At 50.6% G+C, this 27,104-nt stretch overlaps 1 protein-coding gene across 1 annotated transcript; it reads right to left on the bottom strand.

Annotated features, from left to right (window-relative positions):
- Slc7a5 (solute carrier family 7 member 5) lies at positions 1 to 27,062 on the bottom strand. Its single transcript, XM_051201644.1, has 10 exons — positions 26,443 to 27,062; positions 15,069 to 15,194; positions 7,770 to 7,875; positions 6,895 to 6,939; positions 6,263 to 6,386; positions 5,328 to 5,431; positions 4,899 to 4,995; positions 3,743 to 3,892; positions 2,369 to 2,546; positions 1 to 1,749 (listed from the first exon to the last, which is right to left on the bottom strand). Exons 1-10 carry the CDS (start codon positions 26,975 to 26,977, stop codon positions 1,694 to 1,696), a joined length of 1,521 nt encoding a protein of 506 aa, XP_051057601.1. The 5' UTR covers positions 26,978 to 27,062; the 3' UTR covers positions 1 to 1,693.
- Between the last annotated feature and the right edge of the window lie 42 nt (positions 27,063 to 27,104).

Raw genomic sequence — 27,104 nt, 5'->3', positions numbered from 1 at the left:
TGAAATAAGCCAGACACAGGCATCCATCAGGTCAGTGACAGGACAAAACCAAAATGCAAAGCACTGAACAAAATGGTTGTGTGGTCAGGGCTTGCTTTAAGGAAACAAAAAACCTACAGGTGGGAGAACCCAGGACATCAGAAATAGGAACGAGTAGAGAGTTTCTCAGAGGGCCTAGGTCAGCACCATGAACATGGCCCAAGAGTCCCTGCCCTTTGGACCCAGGCTCAAACTGGGTTCCTGACCTGATTTCAAGGGCAGAGACCTCAGTTCAGATCTCTGGAGAGCCTTCAGGAAGCCCTCTGACCTCTCCCTCCTTATCCCAGTGAAAAGGGACCCCAGAAATATAAGAGGGAGGTCAGGGAGGCCAGTAGTAAGGTTACCACCATGCAAGGGCTGCATTGTGACTCTAGTCACTGCCCTCTTTCAGGCAGGCCACAATCTGAGGCAATGGCAGGAGTCAGCAAGGGATTCTTATATCCCTCCAAGCACATCAGTGGCTTGGTGAGAAGTGCTGGCTGGACCTCAACTGTCCCCCCCGGAACAGAACATGAAACCTGGAGGGTGATCCCACATAGGAGGGATAGCAGCATGTGGCCAACAGCTCTCACACTGGGGAAGCTGGAGTGGTCTTGCCACACAAGTGGCAGAAAGTAAGGAGGGGTGCTTGTTCTGGACAATGGCTACAGGGGATAAGGAGGGGATGGTGTTGACAGTTTCAGGAACTATGGAGGTGAACAGAGACGTGTGGGTGGAGACCCATGGTACTGGTCACTGTGCCCACCTTCCTGGTCTGTTTCTAAGAGAGCTGGGATGGGGAGGCTGTGTCGGCAAGAACCAGAGCACAGCCCCTTGAATGATGCTGAGCCTGCCTGAGTGCACAAGAGCACACAGCCCTGTAGTTGACAGCTGGTGCTCTGCCCATGGGCTTCTAGCTATGGCAGCCAGGGTTATGGCTGCAGAGCTCTCTTTCATGTATAGCCAAGGGAAGAGGAATCACCAGGCCTATATTTATATCGTTAAAAAAGTTAACTCAGCAGTAGAGCACTTGCCTCATATGAATGAGGCCGGGGTTCCATCTCTAGGACCCCTGAAAAACAAAACAGCCCAAGCTAGAATGTGTCATCTGTCTGTCAGTCCAAGTCCACAGTAGAACAAGTGACATCCGAGACTCAGTAGTTCTTTTGACCTGGTGACAGTGATGTGGTCCCCTTGAGGCACACTGTGCTACTGAACAACAGCTTTGGGAGAAGAGCTGTGGCTAACAGCGTCACATTCCCAGCTGGGCTGCTCTGGCTATGGAGCTCCTGCTCTGTGCTACCCTGTTTTGTTAAAAAATAATCATCTTGGTAGTGTAAACTTGACCCAAATGCAAGCTACAAAAACAAAACAAAAATCAGAGAGGGGAGAAAGGCCAGATATGGCAGTCCCCAGAAAGTCAAAAAGACCAGGCCTCAGCTCACAGCATGCACTAACATGGAGTGCCATGAAAGGATGGTCGCCTTTGGGGACCAAATTCGTACCAGAGTTCTTTCACAGCCACTGTGGACACATGACCATTGAAGGGACAGTGGATGATGCTGGACAGTTGGTGCTCACTGGAGCTGTGGGAGATGACAGGCCTGGACGCTGTTCTTCCAAAGGTCAGTTGTCTCGAAGTAGATGCTACTCCCTGTGGCACCCAGGATCGCAGCTAAGTCTCCTGAGGAACCACCTGCATAAGCTTCTGGCACAGCACAGTCACAGAGACTGCAGGGAGAAAACAGGAGTGAGCACAGGGCAGAAAATGGGAGTGAGCTAGAGCCAGCTCCTACTGTCCTGCTTTTTCTCTCTAGGCCATTATTCACTTCTGAAACTTTGAGAGATGGGCTAGACAGATGATGGTTCAGTAGTCTAGTTGCTTGCCTGCGCCTGGCTTTTATGTGGGTCTAGGAATTGAAACTCATGTCATCGGGCTGATACCACTCCACATTCTGGAGCTTCAAAGTCCCCTAGACCATAGTGATAGCCCAGGTCTGCAAATACTGCTCTCCTCTGGGAGTTTTAGGAGGGTAAAGAAAGGTTCCTAACTGGAACCAGCCCTGAGCCAGGCGCCCCATACACAAAAATTTCAAGCTCTATCTCTTGGTCAGGCCACCATGTCCAAGCTAGTGGCCTGCAGTGGGGTTCTGCCAGTTGGCAAGGGCAGCTAGCCAAGGGATGCCTACCAAGACATGTGGACTCCATGTTTCATCCAGGTATCCCCTCTCGCTGCCAGCCCATTTATACTAGTGACTCAAACCTATATGGTGGGTATGGCAGGACCAACAGTTCCCTACCCTGGAAATTCCCACTCTGGCTGGTATGGGTAAGGGCTGTGTATACTTACAGATGGCCTGCAGGAGCCACTTGGGCTTGTTCTGCCACCAGACGCCAAAAAAATAGACAGGTAGCCCACTTAGGATGATGGCAAAGCCAATGCCACACTCCTTGGGTGTCTTCCAGAAGGACACAGCAATGAGGAAAAGGCAGGCCAGGATGAAAAACACTGGAAGGGCCAGGTTCACCTAGGACACAATGGAGGAATACAGGCTACCAAGTTCTCCTCCCCACATTGCCCATGGCCTGTGGGCACAAGTAGAAAGCTCCTACCTATTGTTCTGTGGCTGACATGTGACAATGGAGCCATCATCTTCTCCTTTGGGCCTTCCCAGCCACCTCTCCCTACACATTGGGCCTTTGCTTTGAAATGGCTTAACTACCTCCAGCTGTTCCCCTGGCCTGCCTTAAACTGTCATCGGCCTGGATAGAGCAGAATCCATGTCCTGTTTAGTCTCTCTCTGATCTCAGCACAAGGTACTGAGCATATAATTACCCAAAGCTCATCTGGTATAGACAGAGGAATGAAAACAGCTTGCCCTATTTCTCTTGAGGCTTCCACAGGGCAGCAGAGGTCGGCTCTGCAGTCCCCACACCACAGGTATAGAAATCCCTAGCTGTAATACCCACCCATGGTTACCTAGGGGAGGAGTAGGTTGACCCTTCTGGGAAGATCCTGGCTACCTACCAACAAACAAGGAATCCTGCCTTTACAGAGAACCCTTTGTGGATATAAATGCTCACCCTGAAGCCACAGTCTGCAACTAGCCAAAGCAGACAGGCTTCTGGCAGGGCAGCTCAAGCGCTGAATAATCCAGCAGGCAGAGCTGGGCTTTCCTCTGTGGGCTCTTGCCAGATTGCTGTCCAGAATTTCAGTCTTGAAAATGGCCCCCCACCGTGGGAAATAGTCTCGTTGGAACAGACTCTAACCATGTGCCCAGGGAATGAAGCCTACAGGTTATCTGTGAACTTTTTCCACAAAGCAGCTGTCAGCAATCTGACCTCTAACCCCACAGTCTGGATGACTGAGTAGAACAAGCCAGCATGACTGGGGTCTCCCACCAATAGGCCACCAGGTTCCTTGTGATATGGGCAGGAAGAAGCCTTGTGGCAGGTGTGACTGGGTCAGCCATGTTCCCAAGGAGAACTAGCCAGGTAACAGAAACTGCTAGCCATCAACCACTATTAAGTCAGCTGTCATCTTGGGACAACTCTGACACTTGCTGTGACCCCAGCAGCTTAGCCTTCAATGTGCTCTTCATATGGTACTCATGGAGAAGGGGGCAGGCTCCCTAGTTTGCCAAGGACAGATGAAGGCTGGACAGGACAACATCAGAGGCTGTCAGTCAGGGATCCTTGGATGCAGACACTGCCCAACACTCACCTTGATGGGACGTTCCAGCTCAGGCTTCTTGAAGCGGAGCCACATCATGCCGATGATAGCCAGGGCCACACATAGCCAGTTGAAGAAGCTGAAGAAGTTGATGATGGAGAAGATGTCATTGGAGAAGGCGTACATCAGGGTCATGACACACTGAAAGCAAAGACAGGGCCAGGTGAGCCTGGCAGGGCTGGACTGATGCAGGAGGATGCCAGAGACTAGCAGGCAGAAAATTGTCAGCTCCGCCAGTGTCTGGCTGAGTACAAGTGTTTGTTCTTGTTTTAAGAAGTAACTACTGTGACCATGTAGGAGGTCTGGGGTGCTAAGTGAGGGATGTGAGAACACAGCTGAGTCACCCACGGTCCAAAGATGAATGAAGGAAGTACAAGAGTTCTCCAGACTGGAATGGCAACAGTACCTGTAACAACCAGGCAGTGGTGGCTCACACCTTTAATCCCAGCACTTGGGAAGCAGAGGTAGGTGGATCCTGTGAGTACAAGGCCAGCCTGATCTAAAAAGTTCCAGGACAGCTGGAACTATTACACAAAAAAAAACCCTGTCTTGGGGACAAACAAAACAAAACAAACAAACAAACAAAAAACCAAGAAAAACAAAAACCACCTGCACCTAGAACTTACTGTGGCCTCCTGTGTCATCAGTAACTGAAATGACCAATGGGTGAGCCTTCTAACAAAGCATGGAACACACTACATACCATTCCACCATTAAAAGACAGCTCAAACTGATGCTGACTATGCCTCCTGAGAGACCTGGAATTCCTGACCCAGGAAGGTTGAGAGAGTAAAAGTTTCTTGAGGCTTCTGGGATTGGGGTGACTTTGTTACAAAGCAACAGAAAACTAACATAACGGATAGGCACAGAAGGAAAAATAGCTGAGTCCAATTTGTGCACTGAGGCCATTTACATGGTGTGGGCATGGATGGAGCAGACAGTGTCTGAGCAGATGCTCTTGTTGTGATTTCATTTCATACACTTGAAGAACCACAATGGGGTTCTGAATTTAAAAATCTGGTGGTGTATTGTAGTCTAGTGCCATTTGGCAGCATGTGCCTGACACACATTCCCAACTACATATTGCTCTGGGTAGACACAGGGCTCTGAGTGGTAAGGACAGGGCAGGAACACATGATAGACTTACTGTGAACACCAGTGATGGCACAGGTGTCAGGAGCTGTGGGTGGATCATGGAGAGGACAGAAGGCAAGTGGCCCTCCCTGGATCCCACAAAGAACAGCCTGTGAATGGAGTAGAGGGCAGTCAGCACTGGCCCCATCACCTGGAGCTGAGGGGATGTGTGTCAGCTACACTGAGAGGGGTGTGGCCTCCCCCCCAAAGACCATTCAATGTTCTTGACCTGTTGGGCTAGCAAGGACAGAAACCTGGGTTGTGACTCACTTCCAGCCCCCCCCATGCTATGGCCTAAACAGCAGAGGGTCAGAATAGTTCCCCTGTTCCCAGGTCATCCAAATATTTAACAACCTGCTGTCTATCACCAATAAACAAGACAGCTTTCAAAGCTTGAGGAATAGCAGAGGGGTTTTCCTTTAGGGTACTGTCAGGCACTGACCTGGAGGATGTGAACAAAGACCCATTGACAGAGCCGAAGCAGGACAAGCCCACGAAGACAGGAATGATCCAGGACATGACTCCTAGGTGATAGTTCCCAAAATCCTAGACAGACACAGCACATGGTGAGCACTCAGCTACAAAGGGACACGGGCAGGGCCTCAATTCTGGCCACTGGAGCAGCTCAGCCTGTGACTCTGCTGGCCTCATCTGGCTCCTAGCAGCCCCACACCTCAGGCTTCCACATGTGTGGCCATTTCTTAGAATTAGGGTCTGTACTATGAGGAGATACACAGGGTCTCATAGTGGGCCATCCCCAAGTTTTGCTGTAGGGCACAGGTAAGGTACCCTGATCCCTTCCTGTGGGACATGGGGATAATCTTTAAAAGGTCTTCCTTACTGATGGCTCCTTCACATCTGCCAAGAGCCTGGTGTGGCAGGTCTTTATGAATCAAGGGCTCTGAGTCAACACTTAAATAAATAAAATGAAAACTAGACAGAGCTGCCTCTCCTCCAGGTAAGCACAAAAGGACAGAGGAGTGACAGGGGTTGCCAAGGAGCCTGATTGTGCCTTCTGATGCCATATATAACCCAGAGGTGGCTCACAGCTGCTGACCTAGTATGCAGCCCCTAAGTCACCATGGTCCCTAATAGAGCCACCAATGGCCAAATGCCCATGATCATTCACATGCTGTCTTGACATAGGCAAGGTGCTATCGAAGCAGCTGCATTTAATGCCTTGCCCCTATCATGTAGCAAGCCTGATGGGGGCCTCGGTGGTCATCTTTAGTGGTCTCTAATGATGACCACTAGACTCCCAAGGAAGGGTAAAGCTTGGGTACAAGGGACAGGCTGGCTGGCCTGGTCACAGGTCTGAGGGTGGCAGGCCAACCTCAGCCTCTCAGGCTTAGGAGAAGTCAGTACGCAGTATCTTACCACAGCTACAGCTTCAGACATCAGCATCTGGTTGGTAGACAGGGTTGTGAAGTAGGCCAGGTTCGTTAGCACATATACCAACGTGACAATGGGCAGGGAAATGATGATGGCCAGAGGCAGGTTTCTGGGAAGAAGGAGGAGAGACATGTCAGTGTGCAATCCAGAACTTAGGGCCAGACCACAGAGTGAGGAGCCAGGCTCCCACCCCTTTGCAGTGGCTCCATGTCTGGGCCTCCCTTCCTGGGCAAACAGTGGGGGTGTCTGCAGCATCATCCCCTGCATGAACTTGAGCAGCTGTGCACAACTGAATCATAGCTCACCTTACCATCCCTGAAAAACTCAGGTGGCTCTGAGAGCTCAAGAGAGCCAAGACTGCCCAATGTGAATACAGATGGCTCTGCCTACTTACTAGCTGCACACCTCAGACAAGACCTCTCCACCTGGTGTCCAGGAGTGAGAGCCACAGTTGCTTCTCAGGTCCAGAACCCATCCTATCCCTGCTTCATCCTCACTGTAGGCCCTTGACAGAGCCCTCCATAGAACCTGGGCAGGGCTCATCTATGGGCTGGTGCAAGTGTATGGCTTCTCTCTCTCATGTTAAGGAAATGTGTCTCTGTCATTTCTGTACATACCTGTAGGGGTTGATCATCTCCTCTGTGACAAAATTCAGATAGTTCCTAGAAACCAAGCAACAGTATGTCATTATATTGTACACACAGTACAATATAAAAGTAAAAAGAACCTTGGGCTGCTTTGGGTAGGTGTGGTGGTTTGAATGAGATTGGCTCTCACAGGCTCATATCTGCAATCTTAGTTCCCAGCTGACGAGCTATCAGGGAAGGATTAGGAGGTGTGGCTTTGTTGGAGTGGATATGGCTTTTGTACCACTAGGGTGGGCTGTGAGATTTCAAAAGCCCACACTAGGTCTAGTGTGTCTCTGTCTGCCTACATATCAGGATGCAAACTTCTCAGCTACTATTTTAGGGCCATGCATATTGCCATGTTCCCTGCCATGATGACAATGGACTAGCCTTCTGAAGCTATCAGCCCCCATTTAAATGCTTTCTTTCTAAGAGTTGCCTTGGTCACAGTGTCTTTGGTCACAGCAATAGTACACTGACTAAGATAACAAGGGATAGGAAAACCTTCTGCAGGCTCCCATGATTGACAGAAGCTGGGCAATGGGCACCCTTGATGCCAGCTGCTCACTCTCCTGTTCTCTGCCAACTCTCTCTGAGGTGAATGCACAGCTCGTCCTGTCCAAATACTCTGTGTGGCTTCAACATCTTAAGTCTCTATAGAGTTGTCCTAAAAGCAGGGGCCAGGCTGGGTACCTTATGGAGAACTGCAGACAGGACCCAGTTCTGCCTGTTTCCTAATAAGAGTGACATGTAGGTGCCTGTGCAGCTCAAGATGTTCCCTCTGCTCTGTCCCACCCACTTGAGTTACCCCTGTATGGTCAGAGCACTGAGACTCGGGGCAGGAACTCCAATGTTTTAGAACCTACCATCCTCCATAGGCAAACAGGCCACTGTACAATGCCAACACGATGTTCCCCACATCCAAATTGGTGCCTTCAAATGATAACTGAGGGTGCAGGTTGGACATATCACCTAGAATGAATTAAAGAAAATAGAATATTGGTTAGAGGATATTGATAGGTCATAATAAAAATTCTGGAATGTATCTGGAGCAAAATACTGTAATACACAAAAGCTTGTGGTGTAGGCTTTTTACTGCAGATTACTGCACAAACCTAGCCACCTGACCGATGCCTCACCCCAACTGCATGGAGTTGGAAACCAGCAGGAAGTGGCAGACCCACCCCCTTCCTACACCCTCTGCTTACTCAGAGGAATGTGGCCTGGCTAGAAGCCCATTTGATGTCTCTGTAGGCAGAGGACAGACAGTTCCTCGGCCTGGAGGGATCAGCTCCAGAGGCTCTGGTGATACAGGCTTGTCTCTCATATGTGGGGTGCAGGCCAGTAGCAGGCAGTCCTATAACCCTTCCTTCAGGACATCCTCACATAGCTCACATAAGCTTCAATGCTACATAGAGACACCTTGGCCCCTTGCTACGAAGCTCAGGAAGCTCTAGTACAGGGCTGCTAGGAAGTAAGAGGGAAGAACTCAGGCTAGATTTGTGCCACCCCAAATGAGTGAGCAAATGCACCCAAGGATTAGGACAGGGTGAACTGATTCCTGGGACAACCAGAGATACCTTGCTTAGAATAGGAGCCACTTCAAACTCCCTCTGCTTGTGTCTACCCCTTGCCTTTTCCAAAGATGTGTCACTAGACTTAGGCCCACCAACTCAGATGACAACACATCAATGTTATCTGCAGTTTCAAGACAGCTACACAGCCCAGACTCCAGGTAGTATTCCTCTAAGTATTTTCCAGAGCTAGAGTTACTGAAGTAGAATCTTGGTTACCTTATTTGTGGAATGGTCTATTTCATCAAGCCTGCAAAAGTCTGCCGTTTAAAGATGCCAGACTTGGGCTGGAGAGATGGCTCAGTCATTACAGGCTAGGCTCACAACCAAAAATATAAAAGATGCCAGACTTGAAGACAGGTATCTGGACACCCAGCAAGGCGGGTGGCTGGCTCCCCAGACCCAGGTTACCTACCTGTGGGTTTTTAGTTGATGGGTCCCGTGACTCTGGGCCCCTGGGGACAGCTACAGCATTTATACACAGCTCACATTTGACCCAAGACCATGAGGCCAATGGGACTAATGCAACTTGGAGCTAGAGGCAGTGTGATCACTGGAGGCTGTGGAAGCTGTGGAGGCAGTACTGGGCCCAGGTCTGCCTCATACCCTGGAGTTAAGGTCACCAAAGGACCCTGTGAAGAGGTCTCCACAGAATTTTTTTTCAGTCCTGTGCCAGAATCTGACTAAGAAGGAAGGCCTGGCCTGACTGGAAGGTGGTGGCACATCCCTTTAATCCCAGTATTTGGGAGATAGAGGCAGATGGATCTCTGAGTTAGAGGTTAGTTTGGTCTACAGAGCTAGTTCCAGGACAGCCAGAGCTACACAGAGAAACCCTGTCTCAAACAAACAAACAAACAAACAAACAAACAGGAGGAGAAGAAAGGAAGGCAGGCCTGGACCAGTGTTTCATGGTCTTCTAGATGTATGAAATGTCCCATGATTCTATTCCCCAACCTGAGCTAAGGTTGTCTGGGCTGTCCACCTACCTCTGGTCATTTTCTTTAAGTCTGGTCTTCTGAGAAGGGTATTACCCACATCCCTATCTGTTTAGGTCCTGGTCACAGGACAATCAGCAGCCAGCTTGTGGTGAGTAGTTCAGGGCAACTCAGGACAGGGTACCTTCAAAATGCTTTGGTGGAGCCTCCCACAACCCAGGGCACTCCCCTCCTGCTCTGCAATGGAATGTTTTAAAACAAGGAGAGCCTTTATATGTATAGGGCCTAACTCACATCTCTATCTCTGTTCTGGGGATTCTTCTTCTATAAGCTGGGAAACTGAGGCACAGACCAATCATGCAGTGGTATGAAGATCTGTCAGGCTATGTAAGAATCAAAGCTGATTCTCTACCATTCTCTACCATGCTGTAGCCCTTTGAAGGATGGGTCTAAATATCGGAGACCTGGATAAGTGATCCGAATCTACCGTGGGTCAACACAGACAGCTTTAGTCTGGAGCCCACAACTACCTCATAGCAAGACCTCAAGAAGCAGAGTGACTGTCAAGTCTTTAGTACAGTGGGAGGATGCCTGCTTCTTACCCAGCCTGGGTGAGGGGTGGCACAAGGGTTGGTTCAATTCCCAACCTCAGCAGTTGGTTCTTTGCCAGGGACTCAGGGTTTGGACTAGTAAGTTTACCTATCTCAAACCTACAGCCATCCTCTTACCACTGAGAGGATGGAAGTGAGGACTAAAAGTCAGGACTTGTGGCATTCAGCCTAGCCTGCAGCAGAGCCCTGGTGTATAATGGCTATGGTCTATGTTGCACTGGAGGCCACAGCTTCTCTGGATATCCGACCAAATACCTTTCTCTGCGTGGGCACCATGGAGTGGGCAGCAGATTTGCTAGTCTGGAGTATCCAAAACTGTTCCTAGGCTGGATTGGCTCGGGGAATACCTCATAGTATCCTAACGCTCACCCTTTGACTGCATCTCCATCTTGGTGGCTTGAAGGCACAATTGTGGGAGTGGTCACACCCACCTGTCTGATCAATACACTGGCAACTTCCTGTGTCTTGTGACTGCGTGAGCTGTTTAGAAGAAATAGGAGACAGGCAACTTGCTGGAAGTGAGGCAGGACAGGAATTAAGAGGCAACTGCCCCACCTTGACCAGGAAACTTTGGGGTTGTCACAGCTTGGGGGTAAGGACAAGTACTGGGATACTAGTGGCATCTGGTGGCAAAGAACAGTGATGCTGTTCAATGTGCATAGTATGACCTTCACAGTTCAATGAGGTGTCACCCACCATTCTCCACAGACCCAGTCAGGCCTGATCTGTGTGTCTATACTTCAGATGATGGACTAAATGAGGGAAGAGTTCACTAACTTAATGATGGCCAGAGCCAGGGCAACTAAACTATGCTACCCAATGCCTCTTTCTCCAAAGCCACTGTAAGACAGGCAGGCAGGCTTGCAGTAGATCAGCTGGGCCCATAGAACTCCACCATATTATGGTCCTGGGAGTACCACTAGCCTTCCTCTGGGCTTGTGCACTGTCTCAGAGCCCCTTCTCCCGCTCTGGTTCTGTCAGGTGGGGCCTGGTTGGTAGGACTCCGTGGCTGCTGGCACTGTGGACAGAAGCTATGCACAAGCAGAGACCCCAGAATGGGTAGCTCAGTGGGACTGCTCAGAGGCCCAGAGAAGATGACTTTAGGGAATAGCAACCCAAAGACACTGTGTCATGCAGTGTGGTCATGGGAACCCACCCCAGAGGAGAGGAGGTTACTGAAGTCAAAGTGCCCTACCTGCCTTCCTGTCCTTCCCTGGCAGATGCCTGGTCAGGCAAGCACAAATGCTGAGTGTAGGTGGGAACAAACAGAGCTGAACTTCCCACCCATGGGACATGGCCAGCCTTGTAGTCCCTGATTCAGAGGACAGAGGATGGAGTGTCCCAAGACCTGTCTGCCTCTGGTACATCAGAGGTAGGGGAAAAGGCCAGGTCACTTGCCTGGGCCCCAGGCATGTAAAAACTAGTCCTGAGATATTGTCCACTATGAGCCAGCACAGAGCTGGCAAGCAGGAAAAACCAATGGCACTGTGGTCATGCAGGGCTAACTGGGCCTCACCAGACCACAGCACACATATAGTGAACCTCAGCCCAGAGACATCACTGTACGGAGCCTACCTTCTGTCCTCCAACAGGATTTGGGGCTACATCCTACTTGGCTAACTGTGGGTCTGCCAGTATTCTGCAGACAAACCTTTACTTATAAAGAAAGCCTCTGTGGAGCCTTTCCAGGTGGCACAGTTGTGGATTAATGGGCTCCTCGGCAGACACAGGAAACAGATGAAGTGACCATAAGAAGGAGCCATGTAGCTTGCTGCTCTTGGGGGGGGGGTCTCAGGAGGGACATTCCTGTGACCAGGGCACATAGCATCCATGTGGAGCACTGCCCAAGCTTGGCATGTATCTGGAGGGACTATACAGAAGCCTTGGGCATGATGTCCAGTTGGTCCTAGTATGTCCAAAGCTTGAGATGTTGCACCAAATAATCCATACCCCAAGTTCCCCAGTGGAGTTGAGGCTAACCTGAGGGCACCCCTCCAAAGATAGCTTTGGAGCTAGATGGATGAGTGGACACCCCCTCCCCAAACATGTCCCTAGGCTTCTCCAGGATGGCTTTGGAGGCTGCAGGCTGCTGATCCTACCTCCTGTTAGCAGAGCAGTTAAAGTGTTACAGCCCTGACCCCAGCTGCCTGCATATGGACACAGAGTCCCTAAGGAAAGTGATAAAGGACTTCAGCCAATCACCTGATGCTGCTGTCTTTGCCCTTGTAGGTAACAGATCCCAGATGAGTTCAAGTGTGCTGCTGATCCAGACCACCTTGCCAGCCATTCCAGAACCTAGCTACCAGCCTTCCTCACAACATAACACAGCAAGCAAAGGGACCTCAGCACTCTAACACTGTGCCTGTTGCTATAAGACCCACCCTGCCCATGAGCTGCAGGATCCAGGTCATGACACCCCACCTCTCTGATCCAAAGGTACTTCACTAAGAGATAAATGAAAATCTTGAAGCCAATGAAGCATGGCACAGGCCTAGTATCCTGAGCTAGGCATGGGTCACTGTCACCTACTGACAAAGGATACAGGTAACACACAAGTGAAGAGAGCACTTGTAGCTGTTTACCCAGCACATGAGGGTGGCACCTTTCCATGATCCCTGACAGAGCAGGTGACCACTCATCCACAGCTCAGGCTAACGAAGACTGCTTTATATTGTATAGATGTGCCAGCCAGTAAAGCCCCTTTCTGAGCAATCTAAGTGGGAGAAAAGGAGAAAGGTTTTATAGGACACCATCATCTGCAAGCTGTCCCTTATAATCTGCAACGGCCTTGGGAGATCAGTTTGTCCTGTTGCTGTGCAGTACATACCAAGCAGAACTACCGATAGAGCTACTTTGTGTCCTCTGATGATGTGGGCCCATCGATGGGCACAAGGGAAGAACTTCCCATAACCCACTCCCACACCTGGCCTTGAGAAGAAGGCCTAGCACCCACGTGCTTGGGAACAGTCTGACCTCAAGCCATAGGCCCTGTGGGGTTCTGGAGGCAAGAGGTCAGTTGATTAGAAAGGGACACAGTAGGTCAAGGACAGTAGGGTCCCTGCCCACAATGTCTGTCACCTGTTGTCCCCCCTTACTTCAGGTCTTCTGGGCTGTCTCCACGGCTTCTCTCTGGGATCCCACTGGCCTAGCTGCCACCACAATTCAACCCCTTCCACCCACAAGTCTAGTCATGGCCAGTCAGATCTAATGCCAGCTTGGGCACTGTCTGCACTTCTGAAAACACTGGACCAAGTGCAGACACCCTGTGACACCAGTGGCAGGCTTAGTCCTCCCCAGCCTGCTAGGCAGCAGGCGCAGCCACAGCACCTCCGTTACTTCTACTCCCTCCTCCTGGGCCTGAGGAGAGGGGATGTTTAGGAGGCCCTTCGTGGTCTGGGTCAGAGCCTTTATCTCCCTTCTGCAGCTCTCTTGTCCAATGGTCTGTAGCTAGCTGAAGCCTTTCACAGTGACATAAGCTCTGGAGTGCAGGTCTTGTTCTCACTAGATCCCACATGGGGGGCTGCAGAGATTCTGTGGATGGATGGCAGGGTAGAAGGACTGGAAAACTACCCACAGGTTTATCACCTTTCCTGATGAGAAGATAGCCTGGGCAGCAAGGTCACCAGAGGACTGGGGTGGGCAATGCCGAAGCTGCCTAGAGCCAAGTGAAAATGGCCACCATGTCCCAAACCCACACATGGTCCATTAAAGGTGGCCATAACACCACATGATCAGAGCCAGGGCCTCTGCCTTCAAGGACCTGGTGATCACCATGGTCCTCCAAGGACTCTGCCCAATGGGAAATGAGGGTGGGCAAGTGCTCTGGAGAGAGGTCAACATTCCAACACTGTCCTTCAGAAGCCAAGATGTCCATCTGGGTAACAGAACAAATCCCCGGAGGAAACCAGCACAGGAATTTTGCAGACGCTGCATTGAGTCCTGGAGCTCAGAAAGGAACTGCTGGGGGCGTAGGGCGTGCTTGCCACAGCCACCGGAATTATAAACACTTTGTGCATTCAAGCCTGACAAAAGCTCTGCTGTCCCCTACTCAAGTTTGTTTTCACTAACACCAGGTTCTGGTACTAAATTCCTCACTGTCTGTATCTCATCACAGCCTCCGCACTCCTACCTCCAGGCACATGCTTTGCAGTGTGACTGGGGCTGTGAGCACAAATACAATCCCCTCTATGCCCATAAAACAGGTCTTGACCACTCCCTGGGGCATCCAGGTGATGCTCAACCCAGCTTCTTCCTTGGCAGCTGGCCAGCACCTCTGTGGCTGAGAGCCTTGCCAACCAGATTCCAAAAAACGTGAACCATCTTCCAAATACATCTGGAAAGGTGCTGGAGGGAGCCCTCTGGAAGGCTCCTGGTAGATGAAGTAGCAAAGGCCTCAGGACACTCTGCTGCTGGACTCCAGGTGGGCAATTCATATACCCCTGATAATCTCTGCCCAGACACTCTGGAAGACTGGGCCCAGCTCTGGAAGCACCACCTGGGCCATATTCTAGAATTTTCATCACCTCAAACATAGTGGCAAATGGTTCCAGTCACATGTAAACACTATACAGATGAATGAGGCCATGAGGACCTCTGCCACAGGGAAGGATGTGGAGCTCCTGCAGACAGAACCCACTGGACACACAGGCATGAGAATTACCAAGAGCCATGCTTCTGGACAGAGAAAAAATCAGTCCCCAGAGAGACCTCACACATGGGACATGCTGGCTACAAGGCAGAGGGAGGGGTGCTGTTGTGGGTGAAACCCTGCCAGGTGGAATCTCTGATCCAACTTCCTGCACAGATGGGCAGACACTTGGGACATTATAGAGGTTTCACAGGCTCCTGCCCACTAGCTAGGGACAGGGCTTTGTATACATTTTCTGGAGCTCACAGTTTCTTCTGCCATTCAACTTTCCCTGGGGAACTCAATGTCCCAGGTGAGGTAGTCAAGAAGGGCCAGGCCAACTCTTCACCGCTCTGGGGGGGGGGGGGTAGGGCTGGATGCGGATGGGGACAGAGGGCCACCATGTTAAGTCACTCACCCTTTCCCATCTGGATGAAGCCGAGCAGGATGATGAGGGCCAGGGCCAGCAGCTTGGCAGCAGCAAAGGCATCCTGCACTCGGGTAGCAGCCTTCACACTGTAGCAGTTCACAGCGGTGAGCAGCACTGTGGGGAAGGACACAGAGAGCGCAAAGCATGAGTCCCCACAGGGCAGGTGGTCTAGTCCAGGGTGGAGGCACTGAGGAGGTCAGGTGATCCTGGCTGGGATCCCACAGAGGCAAAGCCCTGCCTGCCCGTGGGCTCTGACATTCTGGACTTGTTTTGATAAGCTAGCTAGTTCTCTGAGGCCAGGGTCAAAGGTTAGAAACACCAACTCTTCAAAGAGCCTGATCCCAAGTGCCCTGGATAGCTTGCAACAAATTTCTTTTCATCTTTTTTCTTTTTGGTGTTTATAGACAGGGTCTCATCATGTAGCCCAGGCTGGGCTCAAACTCAAGATCTTCCTGCCAATGCCTTCTGAGTGCTGGGACAATAGGCTGTGCCACCAGGTCCAGTTTTTCCCTTTCTTTCTTATTTTTAGAAATATTATTACCTGGGCCTTTTTGAGACAGGGTCTCACTATGTAGCCCCACTGGCAGTGAACTCTGGACCCTCTCCTCCGGCTTCCTGAGGCTTCTTGTCTGTGTGAGTCTGATAAACCAAGAGGAGGGGCAATGGGGCAATGTGGGCACAGGCTGCAGGTGAGAACCGAAGGGAAAAAATGTTCCCACAAGACGCTGCATGCAGGTGGGCTCAGGGCATGACAGACAGACACATGTGCCAACTGTATTGCTATGAGCAGTACTGAGCATGAAAGCCACAATTAATATTCTGTAGATACCTAAGCAATTGGACCACACAGGGTGAAGGCAGGGCCTCAGGGGCCTAGAAGGGCTGCAGATAGGCAGCTGAGATAGAACTGCTTGATCTCCTAAATGAACCCCAAGACCTTGGCAAGAGTGTGTAGGTGTGGAGTAAGGAACTTGGAATTCAACACTGTACTGTATGTAAACATAAATGAAAACACCAAAAAACCAACAACCATACCCACCCCACCACCTTAGTAGCAGCTAGGTCCACATACTAGAGACCCCAGCTTCCTCAGCAATGGCCCCAAGAGAGCCAGGGAACCTCTACAACTCACTCTGGAGGAGGGGGCCATTCATGGCTTGCCCTAGTCAAACATTAGCCAGTACAGCACGCAGCCTGAGAGGCCCCCAACAAGCTACCAGCCTACCAGCATCCTGACCTCTTCAGGATGTAGAAGCAGCTCATTGCTTCCCTACTGAGCAACTACCCTAGAAGCTGTGCTGACTCAGGCCTCACAGATGCCAGGCAGCATTTTCCCCAGCCAGACTAATTATACGTAATTTTGCAGTTTGGGGGACACACCACAAAGATAGAAATCCACATAAATTATTTGGACTTGGCCAGCCTCAGGTGGAAGGGAAACAGGAAGACTCCCTGGTGCTGGGGGATGGAGGCCTGGGCAGTTGCTTTACCTCCAGGAAGTCAGAGATCTCATTAGCATTGAGTCACCTCCTTCTTTATAGCTTTGGCTGATGTAATTCAGGCTGTGACTATGCTCTGAGAAAGCTCCATTGGCTGAGTAGCTGCTGCTGCTACAATCTGCTTGAAAACTCCCAGTCTCCCAGAGTGAAGGAGTGAGAAGGGAATACAGGATGAGTCCCCTTTGAAATGCTTCCCCATCTGGAGCCTTTGTTCCTTTACCCAGAAGTCCCCATTCTCTCAGCCAACTTTCCTCAGATAGTCCTGATAGGTGTGATGACAAAAGTCCAAGATGCCAAGCCTCTCTTGATCCCATCTCCCCAGATACCAGGCTTCTGAGTACAAGAGGCTGGCGGATTGCATCACTAGCCAGATCCCACTTGGCTGGGGCGAGCCGGTAGGAGGGGTGTGCCTAAGCCCAAAGCCACTGTCACTACGCCACAGCCTTGGCAGCTGTGGTCACTGGTTTCTAGCTTTGAAGGGAAAGTATGACACAGCCCTGGGCTCCAGATAATGTGCCTCTGCTGAGTAGCCCTGTATGATGTGTCCTTCTGAACCTGAGAAAGGGAACAGGGTATTAGAGCACCCATCCTGGCTGTCAAGGGGCCCCTCCTCTGCTACCCCAACACCCTGCCCTGTCTGAGGACCAAGCCAGCTTCTTCCTGGCCTAAAACAAGCCTGAGTCCAGACTCCAGGCCAAGTGGGCAGAGGACAGCCAACATGGCTAGGCCTTGGCAATTGAGGCTGACCTCTTTCTTCCTAGTTGCTGACTTCTCTGACCTTAGAATAAGAGAACAAAAGGGACTCTATACTCTCACGTCTCTTATAAAAAGAACTGAAGCAGGTGGCGAAATGGTAATGCTCACTGACTCGGTAACGAGCAAACAAGAGTATTATTATTTCCCACAGCCCTGTTTTCAAAACGAAATAATCTGAAATAAATGAATGGATTCATCTGAATCCAGAGGCTTCTGGTCTTCATGAGACGCTGTCATAAAAGGCAGTCAGAAGACTGACTGGAAGGAACCTCAGCTCCCTACCCAGACAATCTGTCACCTCTCCACTGTTTACCCACTAAAGACACAGTATGATTAGCTGCTAAGACCCACTGCTGTTGATTTGCAGCCTCTGGCAGGGGGATAAGGCTGGAAGCTGGTCCTCTTTGGAGTTCCCTCCATGGCACCCCTAGATAAGATGGTTGTGCTGGCTCTCAGCACTAGCTGGGCCAGTGAGATAAAGCCTAGTGCCTCATACTGGGTGCAGATAGCTGGCAGGCCAGGCCCTCATCCCACAGGCCTAATAATGACTGTTCTTCATAGATCAGGTTAGTTTTCATCCCTAGCCAGCTGCATGGTGTCACCCAGGGCCATTTGGCTTATCATAGGGCTCCATGGCTCACACCTTACGAGGTATAATGTGCTGGAGAGAGACCCTTTACTGTCTGGCTGGGTCAGCAGAACACAGTGCCCCAGCCATGGAAAAAATCCTAAGGTCACCCTGATACCACCTGACCCATGGCTGAGCATTTGGCACCAGGACATTGTGTGGACATGGTCTTCTATTCTGTTTGGAGTATGCAAGAAGGTACCAGGATCTCACCCCTTGAGGACCATACTCAGGGCAGAGACAGCCTCTGAACAGTTGCTGCCTCATTCACACCAATGGGCAGGTGGTAGAAACTCACCAGGCAAGAGGCTGATCCTGCCCAGACTCCCCCAGCAGCCCTAAATCTCTCAAGGTTCTTGAGGTAGACTAGAGGAAGTGGCTGGTGGATTCACTGGTTCCAGGAAGCTGGGATGGTCCCCCAGGGAATATCTAGCCCTGGACCAGCAACTGGACTAAGCTTGAGCATGGGCTGGTTCAGAGATCCCACCCAGCAGAGTTCTCATCAAACAACAGTTGACAGCAGATTTGGGACCTTGTCTAGAGAGGATTCTGACTCCTTCAAGTGGCTTCATCTGAATCCAGTCAGCACACACAGGGACCCAGTACTAGAAGATGATCCCACAAGACTCCCTAAGAGTTAGCAGCATCTCCTGACTTCTTAAAGTCTGCGTGTCTCCAATTCCCCACTCAAGACTCCCAGGTAGGGCCGGCAAGAGCCCTAGTGAGCTAGTGATTCAGGGTCTGCTTTGCAGTAAATGGGTGGGATGTCTAGTGACCAGTCACCCCAGTATTCATCTGACCAGACTCCCCAGGTGCTGGGAGAAACAAATAAATAAACACATGACTAGAACTTCCACCCAGACAATTGCAAGATAGCTGAGCTTCTGAGGTCAGCAAGTTCCCACACATGCTGAGGCCACTAGCCCAGGGCACCCACTCACACACCAGTGGGCAACTTCTCTAGGCTTCCTTTTCTGGGCTCCAGAGAATACATGTGGCCATACAGGCCTTCTCCACTGCTGGCCACTGAGGTCAGGAAACCTGCAGGGTATGATGCAACTCCAGTATAGGATATCACTCTGATGGGCCAAGAAAAACGAACTCACATCTATATGTCTTGGCAGAGGAAGGGCTGTGGAGTCTTCAATGTTATGGACATAGTGACTAACAGGCTGGTCACATACGTTCCTGTGCCCTGCCCTTAGGCTCAGGTCTATGTGGTTTTTCCATTATCTTTCTCTTGGTGTGGGGGTGGGACCCAGACCTCATATACACTAAGCACACACTTAGTACTAGTCAACCAAATACAGTTCCAGGGATGCAGGTATAAGCAACTGTTCAAACAGGCCAGAAAACATTGGCTTGATCAATTGAAACTCAATAATACCCAACTCTTGGGCCAAAGAAAACACACACTTACCCCCAGTGACTTCCTAAGACTTCTGAAGCAAGTTCCCTGAAGACGAAGGTCTCGAGGGTTCCTGGGAGCTCCCAAAAGGTTGCCTGGCCTCTATAGCATACCTAATGCTTCTATACCCCTGCTGCCCTTTCCATAAGCAGAACTACCACTACCACCATATGGCTTAAATCCCACGCCAAGGGTTTCATGACCCTTTTAATATGATCACTACAATGCTAAGTATCCAAAGGATCAGAACCGTGTGTGAGAGTGATAAGGATTCCTCACCACCATCGAAGTGTGGAGTCTCACACATCTACATAGGGCACCTCCAATTCCTCCATCAGTGAAGCTATCAAGGGAAAGCAGGCCAGACCTGCTCCAGCCACACAGCAGTTCTTGGGGAAGGAGGACACCCAGATTCCTAAGTATCACAGCCAGTCACAGGACTAACCTTGATGTCCCTAAAGCAGTAGTACTAGAGCAGTCTAGGTAAAGGTGTAGGTGTGTGTGTGTATGTGTGTGTGTGTGTGTGTGTGTGTGTGTATTTGTAGTGTGGATGGCAGATGCAAGTAAACACTACAGTAAACTTGCTGAAAATCATGGTGCATTCAGATGTCACCAGGATGAAACCTGTGTTGGAGTGGGAGTGGGGGGGGGTGTAGCTCTTAATAGCAGACTCTAAGGCCTCTCTCCACCTCAGTCAAGTCCAGCAGGTTCAGTGAGAAAAGCCAGGGCAGAATCCCTGGGCTTAGGGGAGTTGATAGCTGAATGGGCCTAACAACCCAGGACACCACTGTACAGCACTTTAGGTGTGGCCCCTGCAGTCTCTACCTTACCCATTGCTGTGAGAACTATCAACCCTACCCTGGATCACAAGTCTGGGCACTCACACTCACAGCTCAAGAGACAGAGTCAGGAACTGGCTCAGGCAATCTCTGTGGTCCTGAATCCTAGGCTAACAAGGTCCCCAGGAACCCAGTAAAGATATACTCCTAGACCCTTCTACTCCTGCAGCCTAAACTGGTGGCCTGTTCAGGAGAAGTATAAGCTGAAGGCAGGCCCTTCACTGGCCATGAGCAGCTGCCACACCATAAGGTCTTAGCAATGACAGATGCTGGCCAGGTTCCTGAGAACTGGGATGGGAAATCTTGCTAATTCTTTACATAGCAGAAAATCCTGGAACATGGGAAGTGTGGGCATAGCACAGAAAAATATCCAGCCAATGGTTGGTCTCATGGCTGGTGCTCAGGAATGAGACATCTCAGGCTCTTAGCCTTCCTGTGATATACCGATGTGATGTGGCTGGCCACCTGGAAGTCAACAGTTTGGAAGACTGCCAGATAACAGGGGCTGCTGGGTGTGAGCCCTCTGGTTGGATCTGAGCAGTGGAAGGAACAAAGGAGTCTAGGGGATATATCAGAGGCTGGTATTTAAGGCTGGTTGCAGGTAGAATGGGCACGACCTGGGACATGGAACATTGTTCTTGAGGCAGCTACCAACCGCTAGCAATCTACAAGGCTCTGGGATGAGTCATGCTGAGTAGGGGTGCTGAGCCTATTGCTCTCTGAGACTTATGCCAACTCTACAGTGTCTGAAAGGTAGATAAGGAGGGTGGTGATCATGAGAGGCATCTCAACTGCCAGGACTTCCCAGGGTGGACAGAGGGCGCTGTTTAAAGCCCATTCCAGTGGAGATTGGGGGTAGGGTGGCTGGACAGTTTCCTGCAGACACCAACAGGGGAGGAGCCCTTCCTTGGAAATCTGAATGGTGATGAAACTCTGAGCAGCCTATGTCCCTACCCTAGCAGAACACTCCCGGATGTAGTGGCCAAGGCCACCTCAGGATCCTGGTACCTGTTACCCTGCCCAGGGGCAGGGCTGGGTGCTCCCAGTCTAACTCTTGCCTCAGTTTCCCCAGCTGTGACATATGGGGATAATTACGTAGATTTCAAGGGCTATAGCAGAGGAAATATGCAGAGGCAGGTGTGTACCATGCAGGAGGCAATGCTTTCTGGGTGCTTGCCGTCACAGGGTCTGGGGCTGTAGCTGTGTAGGGTCACTATGGTCACTATGCATGTACTGGCACTGTTTCCGGGCAGAGATCCTGGACATGCTATGGATTACCCATTAGTCCACAATCCCCCCCCCCCCCACATTCCCTTCCAAAGTGTTTGAAATGCTTAAATGCCTGCTTTATTTCCCACCTTCTTGGTCACAGGTTCTGTGAACTATTCATGTCTGGAGGGGAAAGCCGATTTCAGTGCTAATTACTGAGCTGCCCGCAGCACTGGGCTTATGGCTCCAGACACTGAGGCCACTGGCACCTTGGCAATATGAGAGCCTTTGCCTCAGCTCAGCCATGGCAATGGCAGTGCTCAGAAACTCCAACCCGGGCCTGTAGAGGCCTGGACTGAGGAATGGTGGGGTCTACAACAGAGGCAGTCCTTGGGGTAGAAACCAGAAGGGACCTTGAAGAGAAGGGGCAAAATGCCACGTCACCCCTATTCTCTCCAGTTGCTACTCAGCGGACCTACTGATCTGGTCAGCAGAGCCTGGCCAGCCCAATGGCCATCAGAGACCCAGGCAGGGCTGAGTGGGAATCTACACCTCTTCACCCTACTCCACTGGCAGCTTAAGCCCTGCAGCCCAAGCTTCAGAGGAAAGGAGGCAGCTAACATCCTCCAGAGTTTCTTTCTCCCTCTCTGATCCTTTTCTCAATCAATGCACAGTGGTTATGGGGCTGGGCTGCTCCATGGTAAGAGGGGGCAGAGTACAGAAGATGACACTTAAGATTCTGTGTGACTGGCCCTGTGGTGCAAGCTAAATAAAATTCTCCACCCACATCCAGACAGGGTAGACCCATTTTACAGATTTACAAATGCAGGCTCAGAAGGTCCTTATGGATTTCTCAAATCAGAGACATAATGCTTGCGATCTGATACCATGTGGGAATTATCTCAGGCCACAGGTCCCCAGGCACGTGTCATCTAAGAATGTCCAAAATCCAGCCCATCTTATTTGGTGGGGAGCAAGGAGTAGTTAGTGTCCTGGCACTGGGGAGCCCAGGCCAGCCAGTCGCTATCTCTTGAGATGGTGAGAAGAGCTCTCAGTCACCTGAGATCAGACTTTAGCAGGGAGGGTCCCATCCTCCACCCAGCCAGGAAAAGGACAGGAAGCACACCTTCTGTGTTTTAGACTAGTCAACAGGCCATATCCTTCATACGCTAAGCCTAGGAAAGTGACACAGGTGGCAGAGAACAGTGAGCCTGATCAGCCCACTCCTCCAGGGTCTTCTCTCCAGAGAGAAGAGAACTGGCCACACCCAGAGCCCGTGTTGTCTTCTGGAATTTAGGCTGCTACACTCCTATGCACCTCAGCACAGACAGCCTCGGCCCTGTGAGATAAGATAAATCCCAGCCCAGACAGAATCTCGGCTACAGTTGGTAGGATTCTGCAACAAGACAAATCTGGGTACTAAGCTAGAGTCATTAGGGTAGAGGGACTCCGAAGTGAAAGCACCCCCAGAAGAGCTGACTGGAGGCAAGTCTATAATGCATTTTCTTGGTGAATGATTCATGTGGGAGGGCCCAGCTCACTGAGGGAGACTCATGGGTGGCAGGTGGTCCTGTCCTGGATGCCATAAAAAACCAAAAAGCAGGTTGGGCAAGCCATGAGGAACAACTGGGTAAGCAGCATCAATTAACTGCCTCCAAGTTCATGCCCTGACTTCTCTGGATAATGGACTACAAGCTGTTAAGATGAAATAAAACCTTTTCCCCTGATTTGCTCCAAGTCAACTTCACACTACCCAAGCTACTGAGCTTCACTTAGGCAAGAACAAGCCTCATACCCCAATCCTCACTCATTAGGCACAAGGCCATCCAGACAGATGTGGAGAGAAAGCCTTCTCATCTTTATGAAAGACTCCACTTCAGGTTTCCCATATCAGCCAAGGATATAGGGAGGGGTCCAGACTCAATATAAGGTAGATAATTTTACCTTTACCACAAGTGGGTTCATTCTGGGCTAATGCCAAGTCATTTCTCAATACACTCTTAACTGGGTGAGGGAAAACTTGTGGCGAGACAAGCACAAGGAATTCAAAGCACCAACCAACAGAAACCAGACCTTGTCTCTATAACTCTGACATTTGGTGTTGCCTCGGGGCTTTTCCCAAGGCATGGAAGCCAGGGAACACTACATTCCCCACCGGTGCCCTCCAGAAGGAACAGAACACTCACTGACATACACTGAAACTTCTCAAGAGTGCAATCCTCCCGGAACCAACACCAAGCCTTTAAAGGCTGTGCAGCCCTTCTGGGCCTCCACTATGGCTGCCTGGGGTCCTCCTGCCTCACCAAGCCCAACTCCTTTTCTAGATTTCTGCCTGTTTTAGGCAGGCATAGATAAGACTCTCTTGTAGAAGCCTCGAGATCCTACATTCCAACTAGGAGACAGCAGCCCAAACACACCTGTGGTTCACAGAAACAGAACTGTGTCTGCAGCACTAGTCAGGTGAAGACCAAGTGAGCAGAAAGAGCATGACTGACAGATCTCACTTTGGCACTCCAGAACTCAGGCCAGGGTGTGTGTGTCCGTTCTAGAACTCACCAGAGGGTTCTACCCATAGCAGCCACAAAGGATTGTAAGAAAGCTATTTAAGATAATTTTTAAAACCCTGTGTCATGGGGCTGGGGAGATGGATCAATGGTTAAGAGCACTGGCTGCTCTTCCAGAGGACTGCGGTTCAATCCCCAGCACCACACAGTGGCTCACCGCTGTCTGTAACTCCAGCCCCAATGGCTCTGACTCTCTTCTGGCCTCCACAGGCAATGTGCATAGGTGATGCACAGACACACATGCAGACAAGACACTCATACACTTATTTTTTTCTTAATTAAAACAAAAAAATACCAAAAGCCTTACATCTGAAAAGAAGTCCGTGAGAGTGACTTGCTGCAGGCTCCATGGAAGGCACAGTATTGGGACAGTCACCACCTCCCCACTCCACCCCCACCCCGTTCATTCTCAAGACTTGGAAACTCCAAATGCTGCATAAGCTTGTGGGAGCCCTAAATGAAGCTTTCCTGAAGAGTTGAAACATGCTCAGTCCCTTAGGGCTTTAAAGAGAGTATCCGTTATGATTCAATTGGGACTTTACCATTAGCTACACAGTGGGGGTGACAGCAATGTGTATCTCAAGTTTGACTCTCACGTGTTTATATAAGTTGAATATTTACACAATTACACATTCATGTTATGTTATTATTTTACTTTTTGTTTTTTGTTTTGTTTTGTTTCTTGAAGACTGGGTTTCTCTGTGTAGTTCCTGGCTGTCCTGGAACTCTGTAGATTAGGTTGGCTCCAAACTCTGAGGTTCAAGCCTCTGTGCTGGGATTAAAGACAGGTGCCGCCACTGGCTTTTTTTTTTTTAATTTTCAAGATAGGGTTCCTCTGTGTAGCTTTGTAGACCGAGCTGGCCTTGAACTCACAAAGATCCACCTGCCTCTTGCCTCCCGAGTGCTGGGACTAAAGGTTTGCACCGCCACCACCACACAACTACCTGGCTTTATTTTAATTATTAGAAAGAAGACGTTTAAGCCAGTGAGATGCCACAGAGGATAAAAGGACTTGCCGTCAAACCCAAAGATCTGAGTTCCATCCCAGGGACTCACGTGGTGGAAGAAGAGAAACAACTCCCATAAATTATCCTCTGACCTCCACCAGTGTGCAAAATAAATAAAACATTGAAAACAAATCTTTAAAAGAAAGGACATTTGTAAACTGTTCACTCACTGCCTCCTGGGGGCAAGCATGGTTTCCTACACTTCACTAGCACCTGCAGAAGAAACAGAAACAAACTTTCTGGTCCATCCTGACAAGAGAGTGCGGGCCCTTTAAAGATACCCATGCCAGCTTGGCCTGGTAGTGCACACACTTTCTCCCTGCACTTGGAAGGCAGAGAGAGGCAGGGTGTAGGTCAGCCAGGGCTACAGAGTGAGATACTGTCTTAAAAACAAACCCCTAAAAATGCCCATGCCATTCTCTCCCTATCTTACCTAAAAAGCCAAGTAATTCTCCTCAATGACAGAAAACTGGATAATTAAACTTCTGACTAGACAAGTGCAGCAATTACTGTTTCAAGGCTAGGCTGTTCCTTGCCAGCCCAAGATTTTGCAGACCTAACGTGGCTTTGACCAATTCTACACAAGAACCAAGCAAACAGCATGGACCTTACTGTGTCAGTTTCTGACCAGGATACTGGGCAGGGTGAAGGTCTCAGAAGGGTAGATGAGAACTATGTAACTGGTAACAAGAGACAAGTCTCGTGGCCAATGTCCCAACAAGCACTGCCATTCATCTCCCAACTGTTTTTAGAAAGCAAAAATCATCTTGTCTTGACCTATGAGTCTTGTAAGGTCTACAATCAACAGCTGTTATCTGGCACATCCTGGGACCTCCAAGCCCACCCACAGACTGTCTGCAGTCAAGCACCAGTACTTAACTGATGGGCAGTCTTTGTAGGATTTTGCTGCTCAGTTCTAATGAGCAAGCAGCCTTTCCTACCACACACATTATTACTAATGTTTTCTTATGCGTCAGCCATGCACTAATTCCTGACAGGCCGGTCTGAAGAACGTAAGTTTTTTTTTTTTTTTTAAACTGCAATTTCCCCTCTTAGTAACCAGTCAGCAACTGAAGCTGAAACAGGAAACTAGCACACAGGCTACTCCACGTGGTGCTTTGCAAAAGAAGGGAGTTATTGCTCTCACGCAGACAAGGTAGACCGCTCGTGTTTCAAAGAATCAGGTCGGGAAACGGGATGCCCACCGCGGAGTCAGAGCCGGCACCCACTGAGGTTTCGCAAGGGCTGACCCTGAAAGTGTAGAATGAGTTAATGAAACGCACGTGGGTTCTGGAACCTGTGACTTTAACCTGAAACTGCCGACATGGTCCAGGGATGGAGAGATGGAAGATGATCGGGTGGGCACGCGGGATGTAGAAAATGCGCTGCCGAACTGTAGGGACCTCGGTTCTCGCCCACCCCGCTCCAGCCCGGGTCCGGGCCCCTACTTACGCACGCAGAGGCAGGCCACGAGCTTGGCTGCCTCCTCCGGCACTGGACAGGTGGGGAAGATCGGCTTAAGCAAGTACGTGGCGAAGACCAGCGCCACGATGTACTGTGAGGAGGGCCGAATGATGAGCAGCTCGATCCAGAGCTTGAGGAAGGCAGGCAGCGAGCCGTATACCTCCAGCATATAGGCGTAGTCGCCGCCCGATTTGGAGATGGTGGTGCCCAGTTCAGCGTAGCAGAGTGCGCCCACGATGGAGAAGACACCGCACACAGCCCACACCACAAGCGCCAACCCGGGCGAACCCGCCTCCTTGAGCACACCAGTGGGTGTAACGAAGATGCCCGAGCCGATGATGGTGCCCACGATGATGGCCACACCGTTTAGCAGTGTGATGTTGCGCTGCAGGGTCACGCCTTCGCCCCCAGGGTCCGCGCCGTCCGCGCGCCGCGCCTCCAGCATCTTCTCCCGCGCTTGCTTCTCCTCCTCCGTCGCCGCCGGGGCCGCCACCGCGCGCCGCTTGGCGCCGGGGCCGGCCATGCTTTCGGCCCTCTCGGCTCGGCCTGGATACCCGGCGTGCGCGCGGCCGAGCTTCACTAAGCGTACACAGAAGCGCGTCTGCGCCCGCGCCACCCTTGCGGCCTTTTATCCCCGCCGTTACCCGCTC

Source organism: Phodopus roborovskii, unplaced genomic scaffold (genome assembly GCF_943737965.1).
Source record: "Phodopus roborovskii unplaced genomic scaffold, PHOROB, whole genome shotgun sequence".
NCBI lineage: Eukaryota > Metazoa > Chordata > Mammalia > Rodentia > Cricetidae > Phodopus > Phodopus roborovskii.
This window is presented reverse-complemented; position numbering and strand designations above follow the sequence as displayed.

Excerpts from the sequence above, each read along its gene's own strand:
- Slc7a5 (XM_051201644.1), bottom strand. The coding sequence starts at position 26,977 with ATGGCCGGCCCCGGCGCCAAGCGGCGCGCGGTGGCGGCCCCGGCGGCG. Across the intron at positions 7,876-15,068 it reads CTTCATCCAGATGGGAAAGG|GTGATATGTCCAACCTGCAC; the intron begins GTGAGTGACTTA and ends AATTCATTCTAG. Across the intron at positions 2,547-3,742 it reads AGCTGGAACGTCCCATCAAG|GTGAACCTGGCCCTTCCAGT; the intron begins GTGAGTGTTGGG and ends ATTGTGTCCTAG.